Source organism: Mustela nigripes, chromosome 11 (assembly GCF_022355385.1).
Source record: "Mustela nigripes isolate SB6536 chromosome 11, MUSNIG.SB6536, whole genome shotgun sequence".
Lineage (NCBI taxonomy): Eukaryota > Metazoa > Chordata > Mammalia > Carnivora > Mustelidae > Mustela > Mustela nigripes.
Window position 1 is genome coordinate 19462614 of NC_081567.1, and position 26923 is coordinate 19489536.

Here is a 26923-nt window from a genome sequence, read left to right on the forward strand (position 1 = left end):
ACCATGACTCCAGTCTGTGCCATCCATCTTCCACATGTCTTCTCAGTGTCTCTGGGTCCTTCTCTGTCTCTTCTAAGGACTCCCATTGGATTTTGGGCCCGCCCTAACCCAGCAGGATCTTACCTTGATTGCTTCTTACCTTAATTACATTGCCAAGACCTCATCTCCACATACAGTCACATTCTGAGGTTCCCGGTGCACGTGGATGTTGGGGGGACACTATTCAACCCTCCGTGCTGTCTCAGAGGGTCGTTGTGGGGGTAAATGAGGTAATGCACATAAAGCAGTCTGCAAAGTGCCAAGTTCATAACAAATCATCTATGTTAGCTGTACACATGTGTGCACCCGTGTGTCTGTATGTGTGTACACATGCATGCATTTGTGCGTACAGGTGTGTGTATGTGTGTGCATGCATGTGTGTGTATATAACCATTTTGTTATTTACTAGATTTACCAAAGCCTTATTTCATGACTTATTTAGTCAAATGAAACAGTAACTTTTAATATTTTTCACTCTTTATAAGTGTTCTACTTTGTTTTTCTGGTTTTTGTTTTCATGTTATTTCCTCCCTTTGTCTTTTTCTTCTTTCTTTTCTTTTTTAGGTTTATTGCTGTTACTATTCTTCGTTATTTCTTTTCCTCCAAAAACTGCTCTGGCTGTTTGGGCATGTAGCATGTCTGCTTTCTCAGCAGGCAGCCTCAAAGCCTGCTGGCGATTTTCCCCAGTGAGCATTTTCTTCTTTATTTCCTGTTATTATTCATGATACTCCTAGCTCATCCAAAGACCACTGTCTCTCCAGACCTGTTATGCTACATTATTGATTTCTTCAGGAGAAACTTGCCGCTCTAGCCTGCCCCAATCTCCACCTCACCCCCAGCAGAGTGCCCTGAGTGGACTGGTCCCTGTCCTAGGTAGTACTGGGCACTAACCCAGACCCTGGACTCTGTGTTGGGCATTTCAGCGGGACCCTACAGCCTGTTATCAGAGACTGACTCTGAGTTCCTGGCAGAGCTCCAAGAGGGATCTGGCTGTAAGAGACGGGCTCTGGGGTGGCCTGCATCCTAAGTACCTACCTTGGCAGTGGACTCTAAGCCAGACCCCCTGATAACTAGACTCTATATGGCTAAGGCCCAACCCAGACTTCTGCTTTCTTTCCAGCAGTGCTCATTTCTGAAATGAAAAAGCAAGTCCACACCAAAGGAAATACTGGACTATTTATTGCAAAGCTAGACTGGCAGCTCAGGGAGCAAGGAAACAGTGCACAGCAGGCCCTTCTGTAACAGAGGTGTTGGGGACCAGGCAAAAGGAGAAAGAAAGGGGGAGGGAGAAAGGAACTCATACGTAAACAGCCACATCTTCCAACTGCTCTTCTGCTCCTGGGAGCTTCCCGATCAAGAAAAACCCCTCAAACCCCTCTGATTTGCGGTGCTGGGCAGGGCTGGTAATGCGCTCCCCAGTCTGGGGTCTCTGATGAGCACAAATGTATTCAGAGAACGTAGAGCATCCTCAGAACTTGGCAGCAGTGCGTCATCTGGGAGGCCAGGCACACGTAGGGGGAAGGAGGTGGGCAGCTCCTCTGGGCTTCTGTCCCAGCAGGAAATGCAGGAGGTAGCCCGTCTGTAACACGGGGGCCACCTGGGCCGCAGGAACATCACCAGCTTGGAGTCACCGTCCCTTTAGTATTAGGCGGGTCTTCCCATCTCCAATGAAGAGCCTACAGAAAAATGGCCCAGTGAGGTCTCCAGTCCTCTGAGGGGAGAGACCCAGCCCTTCGCCAAAGGTCTCCAGGCCCAGAATTCTCCAGAGAGATGCTATCCTTTCCAGCCTCAATAGTCAATTCCCCTTGGGGAAAGGGAGAATCTCCTTCCTGTGTTCCAGCTCTTTCCCTGAAGATTCTCACCTCTGCCGCTCCGAAAGCAATAGACAGACAATTATCAGGCTTAGCCAGGACTGAGGATGGGCAGCGATGGCAGACACCCTACACCAGCCCAGCAACTGTGCTCTCCCAGACTGTGGGAGGAAGGTCCAGCTTGTATCAGATCCAGACCCTAGTCCCCACATGACCTGGAGCAGAAATGACAGGACCCTTACAGACTTTGGAGGGTCACAACAGGAGAGTTCAGGGAGAAGCAGTCAAGTAGATATGATCCTTCTGCTAATAACAAACTCATCACCCAACACAGGATGCTATGGAGCACTGTTTGCACTGTAGGTCATGTGAACGGCACCTACTAGCAGGCAGGCTCTTGGAGGCACCATGTACATGGTTTTCTCTGTGGATGGGGCTCCCTGGAGTTGTACAACAGCCCCGTGAGGAACCACTCCTCCCCCTCTCTTGGTGCACAGGCTTGTGCAGGGAAGGCTGATCTTGTCCTGACTCCAGACACAGCCAATAAGCCTGCCTGACCCTCCCCAGTGATGGATTCAGAGGTGGACATGTTCCAAGCTGGGCCAGTCCAAACCAGTGAACACCAGACCCTGGACTTTTGCTAGAGGCTTTGTTCTAGTGGAACTAGAACGAAGTTCTTGTCATTAAGTGCTGGGATATAAGCCTAGAGTTCCTGGTGAGCATCTCAGCTTCTCCTGGAGAGCCTCTCAGAGCATGAGCCCTGGGAAAGAACAAGGCCTAAAGACCTGGCCTGAGCACCCACCTAAAGCCAGAGCCACCTGTGAACTTTTCAGTTCTGTGAGCCAGTCAATTCCCACTTGTGACATAAACTGTGTGGAGAGGGATTTCTGCCTCTTACAACCAAAAGTCCCAGAGCCAAAATCTTTGCTTCTGAAGAAGCCTCCCTCTTCCCTTCTTTAACCCCAAGTGAGATTCTAGCCTGGACACTCTGGGAATCACCACCAGGAGCCCATCAGAGGGGCTAGTGACCCAGGGTCACACTCCTACCTGATGAGCATTCCTACGAGCAGACTGGCCAGGAGCGGGCCCGACCAGTAGATCCAGTGGAAGTCCCAGTGATTGGCCACCACGGCAGGTCCAAAGGCACGAGCAGGATTCATGCAGGCTCCAGACACGGCCCCCCTGCAAACACCCAGCCACTCGGTCACCAGGATCCCAGCCAGGCCCCAACTTACATCAAGTTCATTACCACAAATAGGCCTACGTCACAGAGCACCCAGGAACTCTCTTGAAGCCAGTATATTGTGGGGCTCTGGAGGGATCCCAAAGAAGGCACAGGTGAAGAGACTGTTAGCACCAGGAAGTGAAAAGCTTGCCTGTCACTCCTCACACACCCTTCTAGAACTATAGCCAGCAGAGAGTGTTCAGAGATGACAGGCAAAGACGATGGATCTAGGTCCTTACAATGTTGAAAAAGCAGCCGTCAGCCATGTGAACTTGGGGTCAAGCTGACCAGGATTCAAAACCCAGCCCAGCTATTTCTAGCTGTGTGGCCTTTACTGAACCCCTCTGTGTTTCCGTTGAGGTAAAAGGACCCACCTCATAGGCTGTCACCAGGAGTGAATGAAGTCATGCCTTTATGACCTGTGCCTCATGTGTAATTCGTGTACAAGTGTTTCATCTGGCTAACCCAGTTGAGACCCTTGTTATGCCACAAGCTTGGGGCGCAGAGCCTCCTACAAGAAGTGGGGCTGTTCTCCAGGAACTCCTCTCCGGTTCTGGTGTCTGTGTCCTTGCCCCGTTCAGTCCGCGCCCAGCCGGGGAGTCGGAAGGGCGAGTCAGTTGGCTCAGAATGAACCAGTGGCCACTAGGAGGCAGCAAAGCACCGCTGGAGCTTTACACAACCCTTGCGTCCTCCTCCCCCACCCCAACCCACCCCGTTCCCCAGATTCCGCCACCCCCAAACCCACCCCGTTCCCCAGATTCCGCCTCCGAACCAAAGGATGGCAGGAGGGTGTGCGGCAGAGCCAGGAAAGGCTAGACTGTTCTGCGTCCAAGAGGAAGGAAGCAGGTGGACATTAGGAAGGGGCTCCCTTGTCCCCTTTACCGGGAGATTTGGGCTCTTGTCCCACATCTGCCCCTTAATTTGCCACTGTCCACGTGTCCTCTCTGAGCTCCTCATATATAAATTGGGAGAAGTAATCCCTGACCCAAGCTTGTTTCCTCAGCCCCTTCGTGGGTCCCCCTGAGGGGCTATGCCTGAATGAGTTAAAGGGTGTGGAAGCTCTGTGTGAGTCCGAGGCAAAAGCCTGGCTGCCCATTGGCTGAACAAGCCAGCCCACAGAAACGTTGTACTGATGCTACAGAAAAATGGAAAAGCTCACATAAGAAGGCAGGCTTCCGACTTCCCTGGAATGATGTTGGAAGGGTCACCGGAGACCCACATTCCCTCACAGCAACTTCTAGAGGTGAACAACGGTGTCTCCTTCAATACGCCAGGCCTCACCACTCCCTGTTGTCTGCAAATGCCTGCCCACTTCCTCTTGTTTGCATCACCTCCGTGGCCCCTGTTAGTAACCGAGTCTGTGACCCTCAGGTAAGCGCTGCACACCTGACCTCCTCCAGGGCCAGAGGTTGGCCCATAACTCACCCTGCCAGGATGTCCACAGTGACGGCAAAGCCGATGGAGAACGGAGCCAGAGGGCCCTGTGTCTTCTGGTTGATGGCGCCCATGCATACGGCCAGGGCCAGCAGTGTCGTCAGGATGAACTCTGCCACCACTGCCCCCACCACCTGCCCCGACTCCTGGACTGTCACAAAGGCCGCCCCAGATGCATTCCAGAACCTCTCTTCAGGACTCACCGCCTGCGGAGAGCAGGAGCTGACTCAGTGTGGTCAGGGAGCAGGCTGGGAGCTGAGGGGACGGGGCTCGAAGCGCATGCCCCCCACCCTTAGAGCAGTGACGGGGTCTGTCCAATCCGCTGCAGTTTTTACTGTGTGGCCCAGTGAGGGCCACTGGACTTCTCTGAGCTTCCTTTCGCTCATCTGTAAAATGGGATCACCCAGCAGTAGCTGCAGGCATTATGGGCCCGAAGCTTAAGTAACTAGATGAACTTCTTTGAGAAAAAGAATACAAAAATGCCTTACTCAGCAAACTTTGTAAACCTCTCCGGCCAGATGAACCCACTGCCGGTGCCCCCGTCAGGCCCCTTGGAAGAGATGAGGGAACCCTGATGCCAAAGCCCCATGAGCTTCACAGGAAATGAGCCTCAGGGGTCATCCTGGCCCTTGGAGCGGGAAGATGGCAAAGCAAGCTTTTGGACCCTGGACCTAGATCTGGACTCCACTGCTCACCAGTGTGGCTGAACTTGGGCCTAACCGGTGCCCGCGTTTCCTCCCCCATAAAATGGGGGCACTGATCATCAGAGCTCCCAGCAGCAGCAGCAGGTGCCCTCTAAGAACTGACTACAGCTTCCTGGGACATCACCGGGAGATTTAACGAGACAAGATGTGCAAACCGCTTCACAGGAAGGGTGTGCTCAGTGACCAGAGCTTCTGCCCTGCACTGCTCACTATTGTGTGGGGCAAGTTTGCAAGCGGCCCAGACGGAGGGAGGCCTGGGAGATGGGTCTCCCTGGAGGATCAGAGCGGGAAGGTCCAGGCCCCATTCTGCACACAGGGGTGGGGGTGGGGGGTGTCTCAGAGGGAGACACGGCGAGACCAGGGCAGGGAGATAGCAAACTGGAACTAGAGACCAAAGTTTGCAATGGGCCAGTGCTTAGAGCTACAGACCAAACCCCAGCCAGGCTGACAGGAAGCCCTTCTCCCCACACCCCACACCCCCTAAAACACATGCCTACAAGGGCTACATTTTGAAGGGCCCCTAGTTGGATGGAGACTTAGCAGGAACAGGGAAGGAAGAAAGAAAAGGGAAGGAGGCAGGAAAGCAGGGAAGGACAGAGGAAATGAGTCCGTCCGGGGAGTTGTGTTTGCAGCTGTGAATCTTCTGTGGGGGGGAGGAGAAGCCGGCTGTCCCGGTGCGAGAGAAGGTTCCAGACATAAACTGAATGCCATCTCCCATCACAGGTAGAGGAACTCTGTTTAAAGGTATGCAGCCTGGAGAACAGTCAGAGAAGTTAGTCCAGGAGTTTCTGAAGGAGAGTAACCCTCAATTTGTAGAATGAATGAACAGGAGAATGAATGAATGAATGAATGAATGAATGAAAGAAAGAAAGAAAGAAAGAAAGAAAGAAAGAAAGAAAGAAAATACACTAGAAACATTATCCAAGGCCAGTCCAAAGCCAGAAATGGTCTCAGGAAGAGAAACTTCATGCCCCCAATTCTTTCTGGTCTGTCCAGGGAAGGGCTATGTCCAGAGATGAATAGAACAGGGAGAGAACCAAAGGGCCCCTACCCGGGAGAAAAGGACCCACCCAAACCCGCTGGAGGAAAATCCCATGGGAAAAGAGCTGGGCACCTCCCACTCCCCACACCCTCACCACACTCCACCAACCCAGCCCCCAGGAGAAGCACCCACCTTGGCCAAGGCGGCCCCAATCAGCCCCCCACATAGTTGGGAGATCCAGTAGGGAAGGAGCATCACCAGGTTGAGGCCTCCGATCAGCGTGGCTGCCAGGGACACCGCAGGATTGAAGTGTCCACCACTATCACCCACAAAAGCAGAAGGGAGCCTGAGACCAAGGTCTGGGCCGGCTCCCCCAAGAGAATGCCCAGCTGGCACCCCAGGCTGGCCTTGCAGTGCAGCAGTGAGTCCAGGACCTTGCCTGAGTGGAAAACAGGCACCAGATCCCACCCATTTTCCCTGAGGTGCCAGGTGGTGGGGCAAGGGATGTGGGGGAGGGTCGGGGAGGGGAGGGCAGCCCCCTTCCTGACCTACAGCCAGGCCCCAGGGTGCCCAGAGGAAGAGCATGGTGGGTGACAAGCCCTCTACTCCTTCCAGACTCACTCAGAGCTCCAGCCCTTGGGAGATGCAACCACCAGTCAGAATGAGACCCCCAACTCCAGATTAGTGGACACAGAGAGGTATCCTGGCCTCCCCTTAAAAAAACCTCCCAAGTGGCTAAACTCTGATTGTCCCCAGGCCGGAGTAAAACCCTTTCCCCATGTCGACCACACAGTGACCAAGCACTTGGCGTGGGCTAAGCTCTCTCTGTCATGTAATTCCCACACCGCTCCGCTGGGCCTTGCCTCCCACCTCTGCCGCGTACTGACCACAGAGCCTTGGACAAGTCGCATGGCCTTTCCTAGTTACACCAGTAAAATGGGAATAGTAATAGAAACTACCCTCAAGGGGTTGTTGTGAGAATTCACTGAGTTCTGTGACTGGCCCTTGGCTGCATTGACTTCGTGTGGGCTTGAGAAAAAATAATGTAAAAAAACCCCTCTCTTCTTCCCTTACTTGGGGTTTGGAGGGGGACTTACCCAAAGCCACAGAGTTCACGGGCTGCAGAGATAGGATCCGAACTCGGGCAGCCTGACTCCCCACTGCATACTCCTATCTACAGTGCTCTTAGAACCCGGGGTTCCTGCCCAGGGTCCCTGCCGATAGCCTTGCTCCCCACCCCCGGGGCTGCCCAGATTAGCCCAGACGGATGGCTTAGAGCTGGTCTTACCTGATATTCCCCAGGGTGGCGATGAGGAGGCCCAGGGCCAGCCCGTGCGCCAGGGCCGGCTGCAGCAGCCCTGTGTCTGTCCCGTTCTCGATGACCGACAGGCAGCCGATGAAGATGAAGAGGGCAGAGCCCAGCAGTTCTGCCAGACAGGGCTGCAGGAACCGCTCGTACCAGGACCCACGACACCTGCCCCCCATGCTTAGCTCCTTCGCCTTGCCACTGCCAAATGCACGGTCACACATAGACACAGCTGCCTGTGGTAGGAAAAAGTGGGTGGGCACAGGTGGGCAGAGCGCCCCAAAAGAAGCCCCCAGCACCCCGGCCTTGAATCGAGTCTCAGCACCCTCTTGCACGGCCAGGTGGCAGGGGCAGCAGCCGGCAGTGGCTCACCTCTGCAGACATCAGGGCCAAAGTGACCTGGAACCTGCTCGTGCCTGAGCTGCCTGGGAAGCCTGCACCTGCTCTTCTGGACACTCTTATCTCTGGGACCGGGCTGCTGATCTTGCTTCAGACTCTGTCTCTTTTAAAGGGCTGCAGAGGCTCCCCGAGGGTGCCAAGAAAGCAATAAAGGACTGTGGGAGGTGGCCCTGGGGCCCAGAAGAGGATTTTTTTTTTTTTTTTTAATCTTAACTGGGCAGGGCCAGGGATGGTCAAGGATTGCTGAGGTTTCTGCCAATGAGGGGAAAAGGCACATCACCTGGAGAGCACTCCAGGCCATCCCTGGCAGGTGACGGAGGGCCCAGTGCCCCCCAGCCCCCTGTGGTCACCATCAGGGTCCTCCAGCATGTGGGCAGGAGGACGACCCCAGTGGGTTGGGGCTGTGCATGGGGTACACTGGCAAGATCGTCTTCAGTGATTTTTTTCCACGGATTCCCTCAGACACCTCCTCATATCTCAACCCCTACACTCACTCACCCTCAAAGCCTGATCCAGGACTGAGCGTGTGGACGGATGACGTCCCCTGATGGTCAGAGGCAGCTGAGGCGACACCGTGTGCCACAGCATAGCCTGCAGGCTTTGGAAACAGGTGCCTGGACTGCAGTCCCAATTCTGCTGCCAGGTGGTTGTGAAACATTTCTGCTGTGGACGGCGTAGCAGTATGAGCAGCATGGGATTGTGTGTGGTTTGAATTAGTTAACATAAAAAAGAGCTTATGACAGTGCCAGACCCATGAGCAACACAATAACAGCATCTACTAATTAAGAATATAGATTTATGGGGGAGCCTGGGTGGCTCAGTAGATTAAAGCTTCTGCCTTCGGCTCAGGTCATGATCCCACTGTCCTGGGATTGAGCCCTGCATTGGGCTCTCTGCTCAGCAGGGAGCCCGCTTCTCTCTCTCTGCCTGCCTCTCTGCCTACTTGTGATCTCCGTCTGCAAATAAATAAATAAAATCTTAAAAAATATATAGATTTATGTTTATATATTTCTATCTATTGAGCAATTTCTACATGCTTTCTACCTATGTAGTATCTCATTTAAACCTCACAGCAACCCTGTGAGGTGGTACTATTTTTATAGCTTGTTATACACGGGGAAGTGGAAATTTAGGAAAGTTATGTTTCCCAGGGTCACATCGGTTTTGTGATTGCAAAACGGGTGGGTTAAGTCACAAAGGACAAATACTGCCTGATTCCACTCATATGAGGTCCCTGGAGCAGTAAGATTCATAGAGATTAGAAAGTACGTGGTGGTTGCCAGGGGTTAGGAATTGGGGAGTTGTTTAATGGGTACAGAGTTGCAGTTTGGGAAGATGAAAAATTTCTAGAGATGGATGATTGCACAATATGAATATAGTAAATGCCACGGAACTATATGCTTAAAAGTGATTGAAATGGTAAATTTTATGTTGTGTGTATTTTACCACAATTCGGGGTGGAAAAAGCCTTGAGGGTTGAGCCACTGCAGTCTACTGCCTTTCTAAGATGAATAGATGGATAGATGGATGACGGATGAAGAGAAAGAGAAGGAAGCAAGAAGCAAGGGAGGGTGAGACAGAGGAGGAATGGGGCAGGGGCAGTGGCAGGAAAGGAGAGAGATGGGTTTCTTTATGCATCACTCAATAAATATTTAAATATTAAATAAATATTAAATATTAGAACTAGTTCTAAGAGCTAACTGGAAAGGTGGCTATGACTAAAACAGGCAAAGATTCTTTCAGTGCTCCTAAGTATTAACTCAGTGCCCTTCTGTACAGATAGGGATGCGCGGAGAAACAGGTCAGCGATAAAAGAACATAATGGAAATGTCTACTGTCTATTGACTGCACACTGTGCTAAGCCCCCCGCATCTATTCACAACAACCTTGTGATTTCTCATCCCTATCTTCAGATGATAAAATCAAGGCAAGGAGAAGTCGAAAAATTGCCCAAGGTTGTGTAGATAAAAAGTATCTCTTTCAGGACAGAGAAGACTCATCAAGGGCATGACAGTTTGCTGAAAGCTCTTTTCAGCTGGAGGCTCCAGAATGTAGCCCCTCTTTTGAATATCTGCACATCTCGGGTAGTTCCCTCCTCTGCACCCACAGCCCACCGTACGCGATGTCTCTTCGACCCTTCCTCCTGTGTCCCTGCAAACGGCAACACGAGACAACAGTCCAACCTTCAGCTTCCCCCATCTTCTTCATGCTTTGTCCCAGTCCTGCCAAGAGCTGCTTCGAGAACATTTCTCTCCTGGTTTCACCCAGGCCTCCATCAGTTCTTGCTTAGTCTCTTGAAAAAAAAAAAAAAAAATCAAATGGTCATGACACAGCTGCCAGGGTCTAGGCCCCACACCAGCCCCCCCCACCATGCAGTCCATCGCTTAACATTTACAGTCACCGCAGGAGGTGGGAACTCCCAGCTGGGCCTGCTCTAACCCCTCATCTGGACCCCTAGGTTCACCCATTTTAATCTGTTCCTCTTGTACTGGGAGCCAGAAGGCCACAGTTGGGCACGTGGGTCCAGGTGGGGGGCTCAGCCCTCTCTGCCTTTGCCTGCTGGCTTCACCTTCAGCCTTTTCAAGAAGAAAAAAAACTTTTCTTCTTGAAAAGTGGGCTAATGGTGCTCCCCAACCCCACAAGGTAGTTGTGTATATTAAATGAGACCGTGCCCCGAGCACAGCGCCCAATTCAGAGCAGGTGCCCCATCAATAATCCCTATTATTACGTTTTGTCGGAGTACCTTTTCGTCAGAGCAGGCTCGTCCATGCAACAAAGAGCCCAGCGTTTTGATGGCTTCACATAATGCATATTGATTCCCTGTTGACAGAATAGTTCATAGCAGGCCCTTTATGACATGGTGACTTAGAGATCTAAGCCACTGCCACCATGGGGAACCACCATCTAGGTCACCAGCCAGCAGATGGGGGAAAGGGAAGAGGTAGAGAGGCTTCTGCTGGACGCTTTTATGAGCTAGGCCTAAAGTGGCAAATAGTACTTTCATGGATATTGGATTGACTAGAACTCAGGCCTGTGACTTCACCTGACCACAAAAGAGTCTGCGAAATGTAGTCTAACCATGTGCGCAGGAGGAAAAAGAAAGGTGTTCGGTGAGCCCTGGAGATTTTTGCCCCGTGACAGTGACTGTTGTGGGGCTCCCCAGACTGTCCGCCTCATCATGTCCTTCCCTGCACTGAAAGCTTTCGGCCCTTCCTGTGGCTTCCAGGACAAAACCAAACCCCCAGAGCCAGCCGCAGAGGCTGTGAGTCCTGATGTGGGAAACAAAGGCAGAAGAGAAATTATTAAATTTGCTGACTACCTACAGCCCACTGACAAGTCCTCAAAACAGGCAGAGTGACATTCCTCTAGGGGCTCAGCTGCCTCAATGTTGATTGCTGAGGGCAAAAGGCAATCTTAGTCCAACCCCCATGGACCTGTGAGTCTATTTTAACATACAAAAATTCCTTTGGAAACTTCCTTTATCTCTACCGCCCAAGATACATGCTGGCAATCATCTCCCAAGCATATGACCCTCTGATACAAATCTGAAGGGTCTCATGATGGAGTTTTTGTTAAACAGTAATAAATGACATTTTCCCAACCAGAGCTAGCCCCCTCAGGATCCTGGAAACCTTGTTTCCAGAATACCTGGGAGACTTGCACTATCCCTAACCCCCTACCAACTTGAAAGTATATAATGGGTCATTCCTCAGGACCCCAGTGCTGCTCTTTCTGCCCACAGGTCCTGTCCTCGTGCCTGCTGAGCAGAGAGTCCGGTCCGGGACTCAATCCCAGGACTCTGGGATCATGACCTGAGCCAAAGGCAGAGGCTTTAACCCACTGAGCCACCCAGGCGTGCCCCTGTCCTTGTGCTTTAATAAAACCACCTTTTTGCACCAAAGACATCTCAAGAATTCTTTCTTGGCTACTGGCTTCGAACCCTAACATATTTCCTACATCAAGTCTTAGCCCTGGCTCATCTCCTGCCACATGAGCCCTAAATAGTGTGTCAGAACAAGCCAGGTGCCCGCACCCCTCCCTGTGTATGCTGTTCCCCCTATTTGGAGTCCTGTTTTGCCCTGTGGGCCAGCTTCTACTCCACATTCAAATCTCAGATCAGGCAACCAACTTTTCAGTCTTCCAATCCCAGGTCTGGTTGACTTGACCAAGGCCTCTCAATTTGATTCCTGCTTAGTTCAAGAAGTCTCTGCAACTGAGGCACCTGTCTGCCATCCACCACCAGGTCCAGATGGAGTATAAAAGCAGGTCTATTTTATCCTGTTGCACTGTCCTTCTTTCCTTTCTCATTTTGATAGCTGCTCTGTGGTGCAAGAATGTGATGCTGGCACCATGGCAGCTGTCTTGAGACCATGAGGTACAACTTACCAGAAGGGCAGATCTTTGATGGTATCACCAAGCCCCCAGACTAACCCCAAGATCAACTACTTCTGGCTTTCTAGTTAAATAAACCTGTACTTCCCAGACTGTGTACCAGGGCACCCCAGAGAGCTGCACCGAACTCACAGAGGGACTACAGGGTATTATAAAATTTCAAAGGAAATATAATGATGCTCAATATCTGTCAGACAGCACATGAATGACTAGCTCAAGGTTGTTCAAAGTTGTAATATTAAATGGCCCTACATTCCTTCCAATAACATCATGTCTTTGCAAAGCTGGTTTTATGGTTTTTTGCCGTAGTAAAAAGTAAGTACCACATAAAAATCAATGTGGAAGAGGAAAGATAGGTGGTATGTCCAATCTGATTTCAAGGGCACTGGGCAGTGCCTAAAGGGACACACATCCCACCTGCAGTATGTAAGAATAGAAGTTATTTATGAACTCAATTCAACCGAGTTATTTACAGTCATTTGAGAATGAAATAAAAATATAAGTAAAATGTTTTTCCTTTCAATATATGCGTATTATTTTTTTCAAAAGGCTACTAAGTTGTTTGGACATGAATACTTATACTGCGTTTTGGGGACCTGTTCATTTAATAAATAGGACTACTAGGTCTTCCCTAGTAGTCTGGGAGCCTCTGAAATAAAATGTCCTGTTCTGAGAACTGGGAGTTGAGTTTCCTATCACTGGTAGCAGAGAACGTTTTCAACTGATACACTCCCTCCCAAAATCCTGACCAAACGAGGCTTTCAACTTAATGATTTCTTGAAACCAGCCACTATTTTTTTTTTAAAGATTTTATTTATTTATTTGACAGACAGAGATTACATGTAGGCAGAAACGCAGGCAGAGAGGGGGAAGCAAGCTCCCTGCTGAGCAGAGAGCCCGATGCGGGGCTCGATCCCAGGACCCTGAGATCATGACCAGAGCCGAAGGCAGAGGCTTAACCCACTGAGCCACGCAGGTGCCCTCAAGCTGCTATTTTTAATGCAGATGCTTGACAATTCAGGCTGATCCTGTGACGGGCAGTCAATGCAACTTAGAGCAGAACCTCTCAGCCTCTTTGAAGCAGTGGCTTTTTTTCTATCAAAATCAACGAGCTGCTGTTTTCAGCGTACAGTTATTTGGAGCTTAGGGCAACATACTTGTTAGAAAGGAGTCTAGTCTGTGCCCTTTCTCTCTGCTGAGCGGTGGGTTTTGTTTGAACCTGAGCCTGTTCTTTTCTTATAGTAGCCACCAGCACCCTGTTTTCTCCCTGACAGTGTCAAGTTCAAATATTATTGTCTTTTTAAAAGATTTTATTTATTTATTTGAGAGAGAGGGAGCAAACAGGGGGACAGAGAGGGAGAAGCAGCCTCCCCAGGAAGCAGGGAGCCTGACTCGGGGCTGGCTCCCATGACCCTGAGATCATGACCTGAGTGAAAACCAAGAGTTGAGTCTTAAATGACTGAGCCACCCAGGTGCCCCCAGACATTGATGTCTTTTGAGTTACTGGTAACCAGACATCGGACATGTTGGTTATTTAGAGCCTTTTACAGCAGGAGGGCATCAAACTAAGCACCCTATGAAGTCTCGTTGGTAAGCATTCATTTGTCACCATCTGTTTATGCCCAACAATAATTAAAATGGTCGAGTAAGGGCCACCATTTACTAAGGACCTCCTGTGAACTGGGACCTTGAGCTTAACCCACACGCACGATCTTGTCTTTTTTTGCTTCTACTGTTATCCTTTTGTCTATTCTCCAAATTAAATATCTCTATTAGAAAGGAAAGTCAAATGACCAGCAAACATGAAAAGATATTCAATCTCTCTAATATCCAGAAAAAAACCAATTCAACTGAAAGCAAAAGAATAGGAATTTTAAAAAACTGATTAACACCCAAAGCTGACAGCCGGGACAATAGGCCAGCTCTTGCATTGCTGGTGGAGATGTGAATGGCTACCATAGTTTGTAACACAATCTTGTAATATTTATCAAATATTTAAGTTCACAGACCCAGCAAGCCTCATATTTGAAAGTCGATCCTATAAAAGAAAAGCTCTAGTACGTAGGGGTATATGTACAGGAATATTGATTTCATCTTTGTTTATTGTAGAAAATTCTGGGGATTCCCTAAAGGATCACAGTCGTGAAAACAGCTGAACTAAGTAGGAAATACCTGCTCCAGAACGCATGTCACCTTTCAGGGTCCAGAACATTCCATAATTCTATAAACCCTCAAGCCTTTGGATGGTCTGTTTCCTTTACCCACAACTGCTCCCTAAATCTGGCAAAATCTTACTCATCCTTCAAGTCTGAACAAAGAGATGATAATTGTTTGTAAAGGGAGTAAGGAAGTCTTATGAAAAATGTAAATCATGTGGGCCAGCTAACAATTAGATGAGTGTCACAAAGTGGAAGAAACCAGACCCAAAAGAGCACACGTCATACAATGTGAAGTTCAAAAATAAGCAAAGGACAAGACACATGGAGATTTCCAGAGTGCTGCCACCTTCTGTCTCTTGATCTGGATGCTACCAATAGGATGAGCTCCCCTTAGGAAATTCACTGAGCTGTTATAGTATGTGTGCTTTTCTGTGCGTATATGCCACCTCAACAAAAAGTTAAAAACAAAACCCGTTAGTGTTTAGGAAGTTACCTTCTGGACAAAACCAGGAGGAAATCTGCAGGTCAATCTGTGGTCCCTAGAAGATAGCACGGAATTCAATCTCTTGGTCATGAGCTGTCACATTTTACGCCTATAAAATATAAAAATATGCCCATTTAGAAATTGCTTTTCAAAAAAAAAAAAGAAAAAAGATCAGAAGGCTTCACGACGCCCTTTATTATTCCAGTCATTGAAATTGTTCTCAATGACAACAAAGGTTAGGGGTCAGCGAGCCCTATCCCAGACGTTATAGGGAGCACTTCGCAAACATGACCCCACTAACTCCTCACTCTTCACGGCAATCTTGTGAGGCCGGGACTGTCCTCATTTGGTGGATGAGGAAACCAAAGTTCAAAGACCTGAACTTTGGTCTTTGAACTTCAACTCACTGAAGGTCAGAACTGCGCTCAGAATCAGTTTGCTAACTGGAGAGCCTACACTTTTCATCTCTACAAGAGGTAAATTATCTCAGGGTGCCCGGGTGGTTCTGTTGTTTAAGCATCTGCCTTCAGCTCAGGGTCCTCATTTTAGGGTCCTGGGATCAAGCCCCACCTCAGACTCCCTGCTCAGTGGGGAGCTTGCTTCTCCCTCTCCCTCTCTGGTTTGTGCTCTCTCTTGACCATTCTATATCAAATAAAGAAATGAGATCTTTTTTAAAAAGAAGTAAGCTATCTCAAAACAAAAACCAGAAGTATGTTTTGGATTTTTAAAAACTATTTCTTACAAAGCTTTACTAAAGTATAGTAATTTATAGACAATAAATTATACACATTTAAATGTATTACATAAATTAAATTACACATTTTTTTTAAAGATTTTATTTATTTATTTGACAGAGAGAGATCACAGTAGACAGAGAGGCAGGCAGAGAGAGAGAGAGGGAAGCAGGCTCCCTGCTGAGCAGAGAGCCCGATGTGGGACTCAATCCCAGGACCTGAGATCATGACCTGAGCAGAAGGCAGCGGCTTAATCCACTGAGCCACCCAGGCGCCCCTAAATTACACATTTTTAAAAAAGATTTTATTTATTTGACAGAGAAAGATCACAAGTAGGCAGAGAGGCAGGCAGAGAGAGAGAGGAAGAAGCAGGCTCCCTGGTGAGCAGAGAGCCCCATGTGGGGCTCGATCCCAGGACCCTGGGATCATGACCTGAGCCGAAGGCAGAGGCTTTAACCCACTGAGCCACCCAGGCGCCCCTAAATTACACACATTTAAAGTAAACAGTTGTTTTGATGTATGTATCCACCATGAGACCATCATCATAAAAACATATGTATCATCCCCAACAGTTCCCTCGTGACCCTGTTCTTGTCTGTAGGCAATCACGAATCCATTTTCTGCCTCTATAAAGGAGTCCAAGAGAAAAAAAAAAAATGAGTCCGAGTTTTCCAGAATTTTCCATAAGTGAAATCAACCAGTATGTGCTCTATTTTATCTGGCTTTCTTCCCTGGCTGTATCTATGTTAGATTTTTCACATATCCAGCATGTACAAAGTCCTCTGTATGATTATACTGCAACCTCTTACCCACTTACCTGAGGATGGACTTGGTCCCAGCTTTGAGATGCTGCCAATAAAGCTGCTACGAACATTTCTGTCACAAGTCTTTTGGTGACGTGTGCTTTCATTTCTCTTGAGGGACTACTAAGTGCAGAATGGTGGGTGTGAATTTAACTTTTAAGAAACGGCCACGCTGTTTTCCAGAATGGATGTATTTTCCCACCTACAGTGTCTGAGCCTTCTGGTGCCTCCTTATTCTCACCAACAGTGGGAATGGCCAGTCTCGGAATTTAGACATTCTATTTTGAACCAATTATGACTCATTTTGTTGAACATTTTCTTTTCTCATGAGCCTAATACCACCAGCATGTCTTCTTTGCTGAAATGCCTGTTCGAATCTTGAGAGCCCATATTTTAAAATTTTGGTTCTTCATTTTCTTATTATTGAGTTTCGGGAATACTCTGGATATAAGTTCTTTTTCAATTTTATGTGTGGCAATATTTTCTCCTAGTCTGAGGCTTGTCTTTAGCATTGAAAATTTACCATTTTAACCATCTGCAAGTGTACATTTCAGTGGTATTCAGTGCATTTGCATTACTGTGTGGCCATCATGACTGGCCATCTTTGGGATTTTTTCATCTTCTCAGACCAGCTCTTTACCCATTAAACAGTAACTCTCCATCCTCTCTGCTCCCTGACAACCGGCATTCTCCCTTCTGTCTCTATGAATGGGACTACCCCAGGTACCTCACAGAAGTGGAATCCTACAGTGTCTGCCTTTTTATGTCTGACTTAGCCTACTTAGCATGATGTCCTCGAGGTGCATCCATGTTGCAGCAGGTGTCAGAAGCTCCTTCCTTTTAAAGACTGTTTCATATCCCATTGTATGGATAGGTCACATTTTGTTTATCCTAATTCATCCACGGATGAACTGTTTCCACCTTGGGGTTATTGTGAACAACGCTACTGTCGATAGGGATGTAATAGTGCTTTCTTGATTGCTAACCAAAAAAAAAAAAAAAAAAAAGAAAAGAAACTTTTTCCTTAAAATTATAGAAGTTCCCTTTTTCCTCTGTGTCAGTTGTTGCCTTCCTTCTCATCTCTGTCTTGCTCTGTCTCACCTGGTCTGTCCCTGTAATGGATATCCAGCACTAGTGTCTGCTTAAGAGCTAATTCCTCTTTCTTTGGGTGACAGCCTCTTTATTTCCCTGGGGGAAAACACAGATCTTCTACTGGCTCTTGGTTTATACAATCTGGGTAGAGCTGGCAGCCTCCCCCAATCATTCGGCTTCCCAGCCTGTCCTCCCCACCCCTTCAAGGGCTGGACATTGACCTGGGTCCAGCCAAGCAGACACTCCAACCCCCAGGCCATCTTGACTGGCTCAGGGATGAGTTTATGGTCCATGTGACCATGAACATGAAATTCTGGGGATTTTTTGTGGATATTTTTGGGAATGCGACATGCTCTTTCTTCAGAGTTGCTGGGCTGGGCTGGGGTGGTGGTAAGACACCAGAAGCCACCAACAGCCCTCTTTGCCACTGGGAGGGATGAGCCCAAAGAGAATGGGAAGCACACAGAGGAAAAGGGAGTGAACCTGGAGAACAAGGGGGGGGGTGATATCTTTATTATGCCCCCTGCAACCCCCCTGACCCCCGAAACCAGCTATAGCTGGACTTTCCCTGGCCTTTTCAGGTCTTTTTCCTTCCTCAGCCCTGTTTGAGCTGGGAGAAAGGAAAGAAAAACAGAATCTGCTGCAACACACTCTCTTTTCCTCCATAGCTTTCATTTCAGAAGCCTGACATCTGAGCAAGCAAAGCTTTCCTTTGTGTTTCAAGACCACAGACAATTGCTGGTGGGGGGCGGGGTGCAGGGCAACTCCTTAGTCACAGGGTGGCCACCTTTCCACCCAGAGTAAAGGTGATTAAGAGGTAATCTCTCATGAACTCTACAGTCAAATCAGGGAGATGTGTCAGACACATAAATAACTGTTACATAAGGCAAAACGTGAGAGCAAAAGTCACCTTCAGAAGAATGACCTGGTGTTTATGACTGCCACCATGATGACCGGCCCCTGGACCGTCAGACACCTTGTGCTCTCTGTCACAATGCCAGAAATTCTGACAGTAATAGCAAACATTTCCATTCCCAATCATCCTCTCTAGGAATGCAAATACCTCAGTGTGAGTTAAGTATCCTCAAGGGAAAGGGAAAGGTGGTGGGACCAAGTGGGACCCCAGCCAGCAGCCCAATGAAGAGGGCTCAAAGGACATGGTGACCTCTGGCTGGAGCTACAGGGTTGCGTCCACGGCCAGGAATTTCTGAGCTGGGGAGAGAATGGAAGTCAAGTGGTGCTGGACTGTAATGGGCACAGGACCCCGGGAGTCCTGGGGTAGGGGTGCACAGGAAGAAAGCCAAGGTCAAGGACTCAGCTAAGTGTACTCTGCAGTCAGGCACTGCCTTGCTCAATAAAAAACCAGAAATCAGAGGTATCCAAGTGAGATGGGGAGGGAGTTTAAGTTAAGACCACAGGTGTGAGAGCCCTTGGATAGCAATGGTTAATCCCAGGCACAGCAGATTCCTGCCTTCTTCCTCGAGTCCCACCAATAACAGTGTGAGGCAGATGCTCTAATTATTAGCCCATTTTACAGAAGAGAGAGCTGAGGCCCACAGAGGGGAAGGGCTGTGCACAGGGCTGCACACCTGTGCAGCTGGAATTCAGCCAAGACTGCATCTGAGTTGGTGCCTTTTTTATTCTTTAAACTTGGTTAAATGTCATCTGAGTATCTTTTTTTTTAACTCTTTAGGTTTTGTGATTCGTTATGCAAATTATTTTGTCTGTAATCATGGTCACACGTACATACAGAGAAAGTACAAATGCAAAGCACTGATAGAGTTAACATTTCTCAGTTCCCAATAACTGTGTCCTTCTGCTCAGGGGAAACAAAAACAATCCTATCAACTCAAATAATAAGAATTTTATTTTTGATACGCAGATTGTTATCTGTTAAAACTTCCAGTTAAAGATAAAGCATACCTTGTTTTTCACAGAATTTTTCACTTAAGGCCTGGAATGAATAAATTGTTAGACTCAAAATACTCAGTTCTTTGTTACCTTGTGAGGTTTTTTTTTTTTCTAATGAGTCCTTTTAGGTTCAACTTACACATGGAAATTTATACTGGGGTTCAAAATCATGGATTAAAGATGTTTAGATAGTATTAGGAAAACTGGCTAGCCTTATTCAAAAAATAAATAAATAAAGTTTGAATCTCTGCTTCATTTTGTATCTGAAAACAGATTCTAAATAAACCCACGGTTAAAATGTAAAAGAAAGATCATAAAAAAAGCACTAAAATAAAGCACAGGCAAATGCTTTCACAATCATAAAAGGGGAGAGGCATGGCATACATACTAGACACATTTTAATATATAGTAAAAGGGTCTATCAACCTAACCAGATCAAATATGGGGCTTCTAAAACAGAAAGGAAAAACAATTACCAGGAATAAGAAAAATGAAAAACTGGGGGAAAATATTGCACATAATTATCAAGTGTTCCTCTCCCTACTATGTAAAGAGTTTTTACAAATCAGTGTGAAAAAAAATCACAGAGAAAAATGGGCAAAAACCACAAACAAAGAATTTGTAAGTAACAAATTCACAATAACATATGAAAAGACAGTCATAGTAAGTATATCAGTGAGATATCATTTTTTTCCACTTATTGGACTGACAAATTAGAAGTTTGATAACACCCAGTGTTGATAAGTACATGGTAAAACAGCCTCTCTAGTACATAACTGATGAGAATGTAAATATATATGAGAATATTTTGACAATAGAAATCACCAAGTAAAATATCATATACTCCAAGCTATCAATTCTATTTCTAGGAATTTACCCTTTGGGGGTAAATAGATAATTATGAAAGGATTTACACATATTGTTGACTGCCACAGTATCTATCACAGCAAATCAATATGGAAGCCATATAAATGTACATTAACAGAAGACTACTTAAGTAAGTAGTTATTTTAAATGATGATATACACTTGAGGCTGGCATCCTATAGCCTATAGGCCAGTCCTGGCTAGTTGCCCATTATTTTATTGACTAAAAGCTAAGAAGTTTTTATATTTTAAATGGTTACTAAGGACCTCTGTAATACTCTCTTGACCCACAAAGTAAAAAATATTAACTATCTGGCCCTTAAAAAAATGTTGTCAGCTTCTGTATATAGATCTCTATGTAGTGCTGTAGAAATTTTGGATGGTATAAAAGATGTTTTAAAATTCTACCCATGGCCATAAAAGAGGGCCTCATGATATAGAAAGACATCCTGTTCCATATTGTAATGATATTAATTCTCTTTGAGTTATTAATTTAATGCCATCCTAAGTAAGACAACAGGAGTTTGGGAGAACTCAGTAAGGCGATATGAAATATGTAACACTAGCTGCTGTGACATATAAACCTTTCATTTCAGTGGCTAAACACGTTAAATTATGTGTTGTTGCTGTTGTTATCACCCCTGAGTGTTCAGCAGGGGGCTATGTCTGCAATGAGTCACAGACCAGTGGCTTCCATCCTGTGTCCCCAGGATTATACATTTTTAGCTTCCAAGGTGGTCAGAAAAGGAGAACAGGAAAGGTAGAAAGGAGACCCACTTCTCAGCCATGTCAAGGTCAGCAAGACCTGTACTATTTCCCTCACATCCCGTTGGCGAGAACTCGTCACATGCCCACATCTTAGAGAAAGGGGTGCTGGGAAATGTAGTCTGAGGCTAGCCGGCAGCTTTTCCACCCCCATCTTCCCAACAATAAAGAGGAAATGAATATTTGGGGGATAGGTAACTTGAACTTGCCAGTGAATTTCCTAAGGAAAATTCACGTGAGACTGTCCAGGAGAGAAAAAGGAAAAGTAGACGGAACTGGCTCTACCAGGTACCAAATAACAATAATCAAAATAGATTAAATAGTTTAGAAGTAGAAAAGAAACAGACAAGCCACTGGAGCTGAAGGAAGAGCCTAGGAATAGCGACAAATATTTTTGGGAATTTATGATAAAAGTGAAGTTTCAAATTGGTGGGAGTACAAGGAGAGTGGAGACTAAACCAGGAGAGTCAGGTAAACTTTTGGGAAGTAAAAGAAATCTAGATCATTATTTCTTTTCTACAAAAAAATAACTTTCAGAAAGAGCAAAAATTTTGATATAAAATATATAAGAGAATATGGATTAATTAATTTTTACTGTTGAGATGGGGATGACCTTTCTGAGCAGGACACAAAACAGGTATCACGTACAGAAAACGACTGACAGTTTGACAGGGTTGCATAAGCAGTCCAAAGGAAAAAAAAGCCTTTCCAACAAATTATGGTGAAGTAACTGGACATCCACAGGCAAAATAAATAAATAAAAATTTTAAAAAGACCTCAGCCAAAGTCTCACATCTCATAAACAATGAATTCAAAATGGATCACAGACTCATATGTAAATTCTAAAACTATAAAACTATAAAACTTCTAGGAAAAAATATAGGAGGATATCTTTAGGACCTAGGGCGAGGCAAGACAAAGACTTGTTAGATTTGATACCAACAGTCTGATCCATAAAAGTATAAATTAATAAATTGGACTTCATCTAAAACATTTTTTTTTTTCTCTTTAAAAAATTCTGTCAAGGGGCACCTGGGTGACTCAGTGGGTTGAGTCTCAGTCTTCGGCTCAGATCATGATCTTAGGGTCCTGGGATTAAGCCCCGAATTGGGCTCTCCGCTCAGCAGGGAGCCTGCTTCCCCTCTCTCTGCCTGCCTCTCTGCCTACTTGTGATTTCTCTCTCTGTTGAGTAGATAAATAAAATCTTTAAAAAAAAGTTAAGAGATGACATGACCAGCTTTAGACTGAGAGAAAATATTTTCAAACCACAAATCTGACAAAGGACCAGTGTCGACACCACATACAAAACTCTCAAAACTCAATAGTAAAAAAAAAAATCAAAACTAAAACCCTACCCCACAAACCCTCAAACCAAAATCCAGTTAGACAATAGGCAAGGACATGGGAAAAATAATTCACCCAAGAGGATACCCAAATGGCAAATAAGCCCAAGAAAAGATGCTGAACAGTGTTAGACATGAGGGAAATGCAAATCCAAGCCACGACAAGATCTCCCCACATAGCTACCAGAATGGCTAAACTCTAAGAAAAACATGTGACCACCCCGAATGCTGACGGGAGCGTGGAGACACTGGATCACTCATACAATCACTGGTCAGAATGGGCAGCACGTTGTCCCACTGGAAAACAGCTTGACAGTTTTGAAAATCTACCCATGACAAAAGTAAAATAAAGTCCTATTGTTTTATAAAGCAAAGTATGGAATAAATATCCATGAATCCATACTGATGTAAAAAAATAAATAAACAAATAAATGAGGGAGAAGAAATTTCTCATGCAGAATTATTCTAGGTGAATTCTGTAGAAACCCTAATCCTCAAGGAGGTGAATCATGACTGAGCATGGTGACTTCCTTCCAAAGAGGACAGTATGGAAAGGTGGTAAGAAAGAGTAATTTACAGTAGAAAATCTTTCTCTCAATAAGTAAATAAATAAATAAGTTTTAATCGAGCTGACAATACTGTCATACCCCCTTCCATTTTGTTGGAAGCGAAGAATCCTCCTCATACCTATGAAAGGACTTGCTCAAGATCCTTGTCATTGTTCACTTTTTCAATGCCCACACCAGTTTTTCTAAATGTTCCTACACCCCAGGTTTGACTTCCCAGGACAGACACTAGGCAGGACTTGGGGTGAGAGGGACACTCTTCTGTGAGCTAGGAGAACAATGGAGAAAGGGAACCAGTCACACGAGGTGAGGATCTGGAAATGGAGTCCCTTTCTTCATTGTCCCCCCTCTATGGAGATTTTTCAAGATGGGTTTTCTTCTTAATTACCCCTCTATTAGGTTTAATACCATGGATACACTACTTCTATTTATGTTCTCTGGCTCCTCGGAAATGAATGCCTTGCATTGCATCTGTGGGGCCCTCCAGAGAGTGTTCCACGACTCAGGAGGAAATGTGTGCCATTTTGAAGCACGTTGCTCCTGCCAAGGAGTTGCTCCTTCCATGCTGCTCCTCCTCAACCATCCAGACTCTCTTCTCGCCCTGTGGTTGTGAAATGGTCCGTTTTATATTTGAGGCAACTACCTTGGAATGAAGCTCTGCACCTTGTACAGGCTCTTACACTTTCTTAGGAAGCCCTTAACCCCTCCACCGGCTGGCTCTGAAAAGCATTAGAATCTGGACCACTCGATCAATTTGACCTCCAGGTATTCGCTGGGGGTTCTGACCTCAAACTCACTGGCGGGGAATCTTGTCTAAAATGTCCAGCGTTCAGGGACAATTTTTAGGCACATCAGTTCTGCAGGCCTCTCTCACTGTCCCCCAGATTGTTGAACTTCTACTCTTGAATTGATCTAGCGCCCCAGAGATATAGAATTAGACTGCACCATTTTGGCCCCACTGAACTTCGTATTAAGGCACAGGCTCATGTCAAAGGGTCCTGGGGCAGCAGCTGCACACCCAGTCCCCTAGCACTCACAGCTATTTCACTGAGGATGCTCTGGAGAAGCTTCTCGAGTCTCCATGGAGGAGGAATTGTGCCTCTCTTGAGCATGGAGGGTGGCTGTGATTTTATGGAAACTGAAGCATGTTTTCATCCCTGTGAGGACTCAGGCGAGTCAGATTTACAACCCACTTTGTGTGAACAATAAAATATGCACAACTCAGGGTCTTATGTAATTTGTTGAGCTCATGTTTCACTCCCTGAAGTATTTATTTTTGCCTTTTCTGTTGATGTTCTGTCAACCCTCTCAATCCCTTTCATGGAACAAGGAGGGACACAAAAAAGAAAAAAAAATACTTGGCCCATGGCAGGCATTTTGTTCATAACCATCTATACCTTCCCCCCTTTCAAAAGAAAGTAAAACAACTCTAAAATTAAAATATAGTTTGATTCTGCTTTGAACTTTGTAGATTTTCTGACATTACATAAACATATTCTCTGTGCAGTACAGCAAATGACCTAAAAGCTTTCCATTCTCCTTCTCTCTTGCCCATCTTGGATTACCAAAGCCAGAAATCCAGACATTGCTTGCCAGCCCCTCTTGCAAGTAGACCAAGTTCCAGGGTGGCCAGATTTAGCAAATAAAAATAAGGGACACCCAGGTAAAGCTGAATTTCAAATAAGCAATATATAACCTTTTCTGTTAAGTATGGCCCATATAACGTTACTTATATTTTAAAAATTCTGTGGTGTAAGGGCACCTGGGTGGCTCAGTGGGTTAAAGCCTCTGCCTTCGGCTCACGTCATGATCCTAGGGTCCTGGGATTGAACCCCACGTCAGGCTCTCTGCTCAGCGGGGAGCCTGCTTCCCTCCTACCCTCTGCCTGCCTCTCAGCCTACTTGTGATCTCTGTCTTTCAAATAAATAAATAAACTCTTAAAAAAAAAAAAAAAAGGAATTCTGTGGTGTTTACCTGAAATTTAAATTTAACTAGGCACCCTATATCTTATTTGACAATCCTACCCAGTTCCTAATATAAGATAGAAGGGGAAAGTATATTGAAGAACATTTGAGAATAATTTTATTCTGGATAAGCAGATAGAGACTACTGAAGAAAAGACCCATCTTTTTTACTACCAAGAATGCAGCTGTGATGCCTGGCAGTCTAGTAGCTACTTTATGATTATAAGGTAACATACAAAAGATTAGAAGTCAGCACAGAGAGCAAATCAGGGTCTTTAATGATATTCTTCAATATCATTCAAAACCCACTTGCGTTTTGGTGGGTTTGGGTTTTGTTTTCTGTTTGTTTACTGTTCATGGTTAGTAGCCATTTCTGCTACTAAATATTCAGAAGCTGAAAAAAACCTGTAACTTTGGAGAAAAAGAGCCACTCTTCATCATTGACATCTAGAACAGCCCCAAAGTTAGAAATGAGCCAAAATTGATCAGGAGTAGATGAGTGAGTGAGACAGGACAACCACACCCTTAAGCAATGTTAGGGCCTGCACTGTTAGGGGCAAGGGTAGGGGGGGTTACATGCAGTGCAGCAGTGAAAAGCACAAGTTCTAGCAGCACCTGGGTGGGTTAGTCAGTTAAATGTCTGCCTTCGGCTCAGGTCATGATCTCAGGGTCCTGGAATCGAGCCCTGCATCAGGCTCTCTGCTCAGCAGGGAGCCTGCTTCCCCTCTTTCTCTGCCTCTCTACCTACTTGTGATCTCTCTCTGTCTGTGTCTAAAAAAAATTAACAGAACAAAACAAACAGGAAAAAAATAAAAGCACAAGTCCTAGAGCCAAACTGCCTGGCTTCACATCTACTCCCATGAGTAATTAGGCTGTATGACTTTGGACAAATTGCCCAATCTCCGTGTGCCCTTATTTCTTCATCTAAAATGAGGATGAAAACAGAATGTGGCATAGACGTGTCATCAGGACAAGAGGAGTTAATACAGTAAAGCAATTAGAAACACAAATATATGATCTATCAGTGACCCCGGCTGGCAGGCTGACATGCTCCCTCCCACACGGCTGATCATCTAGCCAAGGCGCTGTTCCCTCACCTCTTTGTGTCCTACTGCCTCAGGAAAGCCTCCTTGACCAGCTGCAATGGCCAGGCTACTTCAGTTACATGAATCCGTGGCTGTCCCGCATGTTTGCCACGCGGGATGGCAAGTCATGTTTCACTGTGTCTTCTCCAAAATATAAGAAAGACCTCAAGTCTAAAACTTGAGGTCTAAAACTATACAAATGGCTAACAAGTATTTGAAAAGATGCCCAAGGTCACCAACCATTAGGGAACCACAAAATTACCTTGAGATTCTTCTTCACACCCATTAGAATACCAGTTTGTGAAACAAACTGACCCAGAAAATAACAGGTATTGTGAGGTTGTGGAGAAACTGCAACCTTTACCTTAACTGATGAGAATGGAAAATGGAAAACAGTACAGAAGTTCCTCAAAAAATTAAAAGCAGAATTGCCATATAAACTCAAAATTCCACTCTGGGGATATATACTAAAGAGAATTGAAAGCAGGAACTCAAACAGGTGTTTGTACGCCAATGTTCACAGCAGCATTATTCACGGTACTCAGAATCAGAAACACCCAAATGTCCTTTGACAGATGAATGGGTAACTAAAACGTCGAAGGAGGGAGGTGGAGGGAGGAAGAAGCCTATAGTGACCCATGAACACCAGATCCTGGGCTTCCAGGAAGAGGAAGCACTGGGCACAAAGAGGAGGAAAAAGGACGGACGGGTCAATGGAAGGGTGTCTAGGAGGTCAAGGGAGGGGCCGCGAGATCACCCCTCAAGGAGAGAGCTGGTCACCCATGTCACAAGTTGCCAAGAAGTTGAGACAGTCAAGCACTGAGAAGCGGTCACTGAGTATGGTGGTTTTGATGTCACT

The 26923-nt window shown here is 46.3% G+C and overlaps 1 protein-coding gene across 1 annotated transcript; it reads right to left on the bottom strand.

Annotated features, from left to right (window-relative positions):
* Window positions 1–1228: 1228 nt before the first annotated feature.
* AQP8 (aquaporin 8) lies at window positions 1229–10190 on the bottom strand. The gene is made up of 6 exons (XM_059415950.1): window positions 10084–10190; window positions 7484–7737; window positions 6388–6514; window positions 4501–4715; window positions 2898–3032; window positions 1229–1715 (listed from the first exon to the last, which is right to left on the bottom strand). Exons 2-6 carry the CDS (start codon window positions 7723–7725, stop codon window positions 1667–1669), a joined length of 768 nt encoding a protein of 255 aa, XP_059271933.1. The 5' UTR covers window positions 7726–7737; window positions 10084–10190; the 3' UTR covers window positions 1229–1666.
* Window positions 10191–26923: the final 16733 nt, after the last annotated feature.

Bases quoted from the DNA above. Each gene is read 5' to 3' on its own strand.
- AQP8 (XM_059415950.1), bottom strand. From the start codon at position 7,725: ATGTGTGACCGTGCATTTGGCAGTGGCAAGGCGAAGGAGCTAAGCATG. The intron at 6,515-7,483 runs GTAAGACCAGCT...TGTGGGTGATAG, and splicing joins GCCACCCTGGGGAATATCAG to TGGTGGACACTTCAATCCTG. The intron at 3,033-4,500 runs GTGAGTTATGGG...GGGTGTTTGCAG, and splicing joins ACTGTGGACATCCTGGCAGG to GGGGGCCGTGTCTGGAGCCT.